Below are 7129 nucleotides of genomic sequence, written 5' to 3' on the forward strand. Positions count from 1 at the left end.
TGGCTAACATGGTGAAACCCCGCCTCCACTAAAAATACAAAACTAGCCGGGCGTGTAGCTGGCGCCTGTAGTCCCAGCTACTCGGGAGGCTGAGGCAGGAGAATGGCGTGAACCTGGGAGGCGCGGAGGCTTGCAGTGAGCCGAGATCAGCCACTGCACTCCAGCCTGGTGACAGCTTAGACTACTCAAAAAAAAAAAAAAAAAAAAAAAAAAAAAAAATAGCTTAACTTGTTTAGTGAATTTTTTAGTTTATATCATTTTGTAAAGTTATGTGGATTTTGGCAATTATGCCTTATGATTGTCATTTTAAAATAACATGGCTATTCATTTATATGTATAGTAATACACAAAGTAGTGTGTAAATAAAATTCAGTTTATTAGGAATTTTATCATTGGATGTAATAATTACAAAGTCTTCCACTAAGCAACCTTACAAGTTAATATAGTTTTTCTAGATAACATAATTAAGGTAAACAAAATACTTTTACCTTATACTTTAGGAATCAGAAATTACGTATTTTATGTTGTTTGAAATTAACCTCTGTGTTTGCCTCTCAGCAGTCAATAGAGTAGCTTGTTTTTTTTTAATTGTATGCTTTCTTTAGGGTTTCTTTTGAGTTTCACCAGACCATGTCTAACAAAATAGTGATAATTTTTGACAAAATGTTTTATTGTTAATGTTAAGATCCTAAATTAAATTACATTTTACTGAAATGAAACCGTGTAAATGATGTAATTGAACTTAACTATTATTTAAAAATTGGTGAAAATAGAGTAAGATTTCCTGCCTAGGACACAAGCACTAAAACTTTGTTTCTCAAAATGTATTCTTTCAAACCTCATCATGAACATAGAGATGCTGGTTAAGATACAGATTCCTACACCTCCTACGTGGTAATCTGCATTTTGATCAAGCATCCTGGATGATTCTGAAGCGCAGGAATCTGTGAAGACAGCTATTCTAGGGCAGCATTACTTAATCATGGATGATCCAAAACAGAAAGAGGCACCTCAAGTCCTTTTTTAGCAGAGTCCAAATAATAAAGTAATAAAAAGAAACGATGGGTCCTGGAGACACACACCTTCTTTACATCTTGACTATGATAGCCTAATTCAAATGTAACTGTCCTGTCTTTGTAGCTACGACATTTTATCCTCATTACCCTCCAAAATACCAAATATTTCCATTCATCACTTACTACAAATGCCCTGAAATTACATGCAGAATGCTTATAAAGTATGTTTACCTGAATTGCTGTAGAAGAACAAGTATTTAATTAAGTGCCATAAAAAATTTGCTTTGTCATTTTTAAATACAGATTTTTAGTGATGCATTAAAATAACAAATACAGATATTTTAGTTTAATTCAGTAAAATGGAACCAGTACAACCTGTGTTTTCACAAATGAAGTGATTCAGAATGGGTTTGTCAGCACTAATGGGGCCTTTGCACGCAGAAGTAGGATAAATAGCACATTTCGGTCCCACATTTTTCCTAAAACGAAGGCTGTCTCTAATCTCTGTCTTTCCACAAACCTTCATGCACTAAACTGTGTGCCAGTGACATAGGAAGCTCATTTTGCTTGTAATGGGCGATGTGCTTGTCTAGTAGATCATTTGTGAAACCGAAGTTGGCTATTATAATGTGACAGGTATGTAAATAACATTTATCAGTGATCTCTGTAAAATCGATTCTTCCTTTCCCTTGTCATTATAAAAGGAAACTTTATTTCAGAGTAGAAAGTGCATTGTCTGAACTCATCAACACCCTCTCTATCCTTCCCCCCCCCAATTTGTTGCAGACCAGGATGAAAGAGCAGCTGAGCTCAGCAGGGAGCAGAACGAGAAAACCATCCGGAGCACGCAGACCGCGCTCCGCAATTTCCGTGAGTTCCTCATCTCCAAGTATCCTTCTGAAACAAGAGAGATTTATGTCATCCCTTGCAAGGAGTTGGATGCCTACCTTGCCTCTTTCTTTGTTGATGCCAGGCAGAAGGATGGGTCCGAATACGAACCCAACAGCTTGGCCAATTACCAGTGTGGGCTTGAAAGGTACCTAAAGGAACACAGGTATGGCTACAGCATCACCAGGGATAAGGAATTCAAGCGTTCCCAAGAGGCCCTGAAGCAGAAGCAAATTGAACTCCGCTGTAAAGGAAAAGGAAATAAGCCACACAAGTCCATGAAGCTCACCTTTGCTGACGAGCTCATCCTGCGGAAAAGGGGACTACTAAGCCGATATAATCCCGAGGGTTTGCTCAACCTAGTCTGGCTCAACAACACAAAAGCTTTTGGGCATTGCACAGGCTTCCATGGATCTACCTTAAAATGGGGTGATATCCGGCTCCGGGTAACAGAGACGGGTCTGGAGTACTTGGAGTGGATGGGTCAGGACACAGGAGACCTGAATGCCAAAACCAAGAGAGGGGGGACAGACTCCCGTGTGTATGCCACCCAGCACGCCCCACAGACCTGCCCTGTCCAGGACTATAAGGAGTATGCCCAGCGGCGGCCTCCCGCCATGCGCTACGAGGATGCCCCTTTCTACTTATCCATCAAGCCAGTTGTTAACTTGGCCGCTCTGCATTGGTACAACTGCCAGGCCCTTGGCAAGAACAAGCTGGCCAAGATGGTGAAGACCATGTGTGAGAAGGGCAACATCCCTGGCAGGAAAACCAACTTCAGTGTGTATCAGAGCTGCAGCACCTTGTCTGAAGCCCAGAGCAACCAGCTGGTGCTGATCTGTAACAATCTGAGCCAGCAGGCTGCCCAGTCAGTGGCCGGCCACTCCAACAATGGCAATTTCATCGTCTCCGCCTCCTATGACTCTTCCTCAGACACCGCTTGACCAGGTGGCTTGAGCAAGACTCCAGTTTGGTTACCATGTCCAGAGAAACTGTGATTATACACCGCTTCTCATTCCCCTTCCTGTGCCCTCAGTGTTAATTCACTTTATAAAAATATAAATATATAATATATTTTTCTTTTTACAAATAAGCCAATGGAGATAATTTAGTATTACTAACATAGTATTTATAGGCTTAAGACAAATGTACTTGTGAGTGATCAAATGTAATTACTGTTACAGACTTTACAAAACCATATGTGGTTCTCAGGCAACACATAGAGAGGGAATTCTGTTTTTTAAAAACTGTCATAAAGGAAATTGAGAGTCATCCTAGACTTACATGCTTGCGTCCTCAACTCCTGCTTTTCCTTCCCACCCCAACTCCCATTTTTTGTCTCCTTAATAAATGGCTTTATTTTTTTAATTTTTAAAATTCTATATTAATCAAGAGGAGACATTAACTTTACTGCTGACACAAAACTGTATTCAGCTAGATCCAGAATATAAAAGTGTTGTATAAGCTCAACATCAAAATAATTTACACCTTCTCTTTTTTAACTTGAGTTTTAACTCCTGTGCCTCATTTTTTACAATGTATGAAAATCTAGATGTTTAGCTAACATCTTTTATTTTGTGGGGGAAAGGGTAGAAGGAGGGAATAAAGGTGCCATTCTTTTTGGGAGCTACATGATTTGAAAATAATTTGCAAAGTCTGATATTGTGGCTAAAAAGACTGTTACATAGCTCATTTTAACTATTGTGCTTGAACCTGGAAAGAGTGTTTCTTTTTTTGTCCCTAAGAAATGGGCATAAATGAACTTTGACAAGAAATTTAAACCTACCAAAGCTTTGAAAATGTTGCCAAGCATTAAATTATGTATAAAGAGAAGGTAAAGGGTGGAAAGTCTTATTAAAAATCTAGAAGCAGTAGTCGAGACAAGAAAAAAACTCATCCTCTTCAAAGTTCATATTCCCCGAATTACTTACTTAGAAACATTAAACAGTCTCTTTTCTCCTGGGGCAAGGCTGGGTATTTGATTCTGTAATTGAGATCCAAGGAATATAATATTGGCACTCATTTTCGGTAACAATATTTTGCTACCAGATTTTGCTGAATTCAAGGCATTCTTGAAAATGTGTGAGATTCTTCTATAGTAAATATAAATGCATTTATCTGTGATATCCTGCAATTATTATAATAATTTTGGTTAAACATTTGTGGCAGTTTTTCCAAGGTCTTTGTTTTCAAGTCTTGAAGCCTGTGGTGAATTATTAGTTAAGATATTTCAAAAATAAAATAAATTTAGACATTAGAGCCACAATAAAGCTGAGCTAGGTTCCTATTCTGTATAATCAGCAACACACATAAACCCCAAATCTTGATTGTTTTGTTGGACCTGGGAATTCTATTGGGAAATATTTGTTCTTCAAGGCAACCTCATAATTCACATTAGCTAGAAAGGTAGGTGGTATTTTGTACATTAATTTAGTGTATAACCAGGTCAGATTTCATTCTGAATTGCTTTGCTAAATCATCACAGAGCTGAGCTCTCCCATGGTCAGGGAACTCCTTCCAACACCAAGTCATAAGCACATAAAGACCCGTTCCTCTAAGCTGTGACCTTTCATCTGGCTCGGGAGTGGGAAGTCAGCTGTGGACTTTGTGTGGTGGAATTAACCTCATGTTCATGACTTTTCCTCCATAGAGAAGCATTCATTTATACATCTAGAAACAAGAAGAGAGGGCAATGTCTTGCTTTATGTTTTTGTATTGATAATGATGACAGCTGCCATTTTTGAGCCAGCATGCATGCCAGCACTGTGCTAAGTGACTTACATGCATCACATATGTAAGTCATAGTTACTAATCGTAAAAAAAAAAAAAAAAAAAAGGAAAACACAGATAAGGATAAAGAAAACAAAATATATACTCATAAGTCTTCTAGCCAAAGATTACCATTAACATTTTGGCAAATATTTCTTCAGACATATTGTAATACTTACATATTTATTTCTGTATACATTATCTTAATCTTTTCAGCAACTTTGAAAAGGTGAGTTATCTTCATTTTATGGTCAGGTCAAGATAAGTCAATTAGGTCATAGCTAAAGAAACGGTAGTCTGTCATTTCACTCCAGAGTTTTTTCTATTTACCTTTCTCAGTACCAACTCATAATTAATTTCCAGTGGTTTGAGCCAGAGCTGGGGACACAGTGTCTTAACATCTCTGAAGGATGTCTGATCAAAAGGAATGCTGAGTGATCTTTCATGGTGGCAGCATGTCCTCTAGTCCTCTCCCACACCTATACATTTGGAGCCACAGAGCCTCTTTCTCCCAGTTCTCTTTACAGAACCTTCCTGTTCTTATTCTATAGCTAGTCCTTACGGCATCAGACAGCTTACTTTAAGGGAACTCTTTTAAAATATATAGTTATTTTTATGTGGTTACCTCTCATATTTAAAAAAAGTTCTCTGTAAAACACTTAAAATGTTATGGTGCATCTAATTTTTAATTGACATAGTTTCTAAATTTTTGATATGTTTCTGACAGCACAGTAAGTTTGTCTTAAGGAAGAAGAGCACTCAGTCTGCACTGAGAAAGCAGAACTAGAAAATGTCAGTTCCCTATCTGTGTTTATTGAGGTACTAAAATGAAAATCTTTGTCCTGCTTAATCATATTGCATCTTCATTTAGAAGAACACAATTAAATTGAGAATGTGAATTATTTTTATTTATTTATATTTTTCTGTGATAACTCAAACCAAATAGGAACATCATGACTTTTAGTTTCAGAAAACTGTTTTCTGAGTAATGACTTGGTAGAAGCATAGCCAAATTACAGTATCTGTCTTTTTTTGTTTGTTTGTTTGTTTGTTTCAATAGAGACAGGGTCTTGCTCTGTTGCCCAGGCTTCAGTGCAGAGGTGCAGTCATAGCTCACTGTCAACCTCAAACTCTGGGGCTCAAGAGATCCTCCCGCCTCAGCCTCCCAAATAGCTAGAACTACAAGTGCACACCATCACGCTCGGCTAATTTTTTGTAGAGATGGGGTCTTGCTGTGTTGCCCAGGCTGGTCTCAAACTCCTAGCCTCAAGAGATCCTCCTGCCTTGGCCTCCCAAAGTGCTGGTGTTATCTCTTGGAGTTAATTATATTATGAAAAATCTACAACTACCTCTCAATTTTGTGTTTTCATCTAAATGATACTGAGGAGATAGTACTGCCAGATGCCATTTTTATTATTTGTAATATTAAGAAAAAATCATGTTCATGCTGTGGCAGAGGCAGGTGTCAAAATTGCATGTATACTTTAGCAAAAAGTCAACAGTCCAGCAGGTGTTCACTACAACTGAATGTGCTGCCTTTTCAGGCAATCCTGTGGCTCAAATAAAGCCATATTTGCAGTGCTTAACTTTATGATCAATGTAATGTCATGTAAGAAACCCTCCAGTGTTCCTCACATAACTGAAAGTTTTGCACTACCTACAACAAAAACACTGAACACTGTCAACATTTGGATGACATAGCTGCATAATTTGGTCTTTGTTTTCATATTCATGTGAGTGACTGTTGAAAACCATAGGTGCTAGCTATTAAAAAAAATAATGTTTGAAAAAATTAGAGATAAGATATTTATTCAAGACAGCTTATTCTAGATTCCATTTGATACAGTTATTAGGGCTGGTCTGAATATGACTTATAAATATATATCAGCAATTTAGGATATTTATAATTATTTTTCCCTATGGCTAAATTTTCCCTATGTTAAATCACTGCCTGTTCTACAAAAGAGTAGTCTGAAAATCTAGCATACATTTGATCTCTTTGGTTTTTCAGTTAGATTACCGTTAGCTGAAACTTTCATAGCATTTACTTGTCTAAATCATATGGCTTAGCTTCCAGATGCCATGAAATCAGTGACTTTATTGAGATGAAAATTCGTAGTCAGATCAACAAATATTTATTGAACAGCTAGGGGCCAAACTGGGAGGGGTATAAAGATACATAAAATAGTCCCCGCTGTCAAGGAATTTATAAAAGACATTGTAATAAAAGGTAGTTCATTTTTGAGAGCCCAGCAAAAAAACTCTATGCTAATACTATTTTGCATAGTTTTCCAAACTTTGTACTCATGCAATTTATCCATTATTTATTCATTGAATATGTAGGTTTGCTGCAGAATACATAATGCTGCTTTGAGTATTTTCTGGAGAATCTTTCTTAGAGCCTGTTTTAAAATCAATAAAGTGAAGGCATTTCTGTACCATCCATTGTGTTCATG

The 7129-nt window shown here is 37.4% G+C and overlaps 1 protein-coding gene across 1 annotated transcript; it reads left to right on the forward strand.

The window, feature by feature from the left end:
• Positions 1–1756: 1756 nt before the first annotated feature.
• On the forward strand, positions 1757–4740 carry LOC116270104 (zinc finger MYM-type protein 3-like; the record flags this gene model as incomplete). The annotated part of the gene is made up of 1 exon (XM_031654770.1): positions 1757–4740. A coding segment is annotated over one exon (1092 nt), but the record flags the coding sequence as incomplete, so codon positions are not given.
• Between the last annotated feature and the right edge of the window lie 2389 nt (positions 4741–7129).

This window comes from Papio anubis, chromosome 13, assembly GCF_008728515.1.
Source record: "Papio anubis isolate 15944 chromosome 13, Panubis1.0, whole genome shotgun sequence".
NCBI classification, from domain to species: Eukaryota; Metazoa; Chordata; class Mammalia; order Primates; family Cercopithecidae; genus Papio; species Papio anubis.